Source organism: Myotis brandtii, unplaced genomic scaffold, assembly GCF_000412655.1.
Source record: "Myotis brandtii unplaced genomic scaffold, ASM41265v1 scaffold604, whole genome shotgun sequence".
Taxonomy (NCBI): domain Eukaryota; kingdom Metazoa; phylum Chordata; class Mammalia; order Chiroptera; family Vespertilionidae; genus Myotis; species Myotis brandtii.
This window is the reverse complement of record NW_005370286.1, coordinates 1,888,529-1,888,782: the sequence shown is the minus strand read 5'-3', so window position 1 is coordinate 1,888,782 and position 254 is coordinate 1,888,529. Positions and strand designations below refer to the sequence as shown.

Here is a 254-nt window from a genome sequence, read left to right as displayed (position 1 = left end):
CAAGACCCTTCCCCAGGCCTGAGTCCCGGACCCTAGGCCTTCAAGCCCCACATCAGTCTACCAGCCCTGAGAGGGGAGTGAGTCCCCGCCCCAGGCACCAGCTCCCTGTCCGCGGAAGCTGAGGTCCTTTCCTCCGTCGTCCACAGGTTTTGCCCCACGAGAATGAACTGGATGGCAGCGACGTGCTGGGCTCTGCTGCTAGCCGCCGCCTTCCTCTGCGACAGCGGCGAGACCAAGGGTGGCCGTGGAGGGGC

General features: G+C 66.1%; 1 protein-coding gene across 1 annotated transcript in view; it reads left to right on the top strand.

Annotated features, from left to right (window-relative positions):
- The first annotated feature begins 151 nt into the window (after positions 1-151).
- The window catches only part of SPRN (shadow of prion protein homolog (zebrafish)), a 2,826-nt gene continuing 2,723 nt past the window's right edge, over positions 152-254 (top strand). Inside the window, exon 1 of the mRNA XM_005879700.2 lies at positions 152-252. Within this exon, the coding sequence (XP_005879762.1) occupies positions 163-252 (90 nt within the window). The 5' untranslated portion in view covers positions 152-162. The remainder of the gene's footprint in view (positions 253-254) is intronic.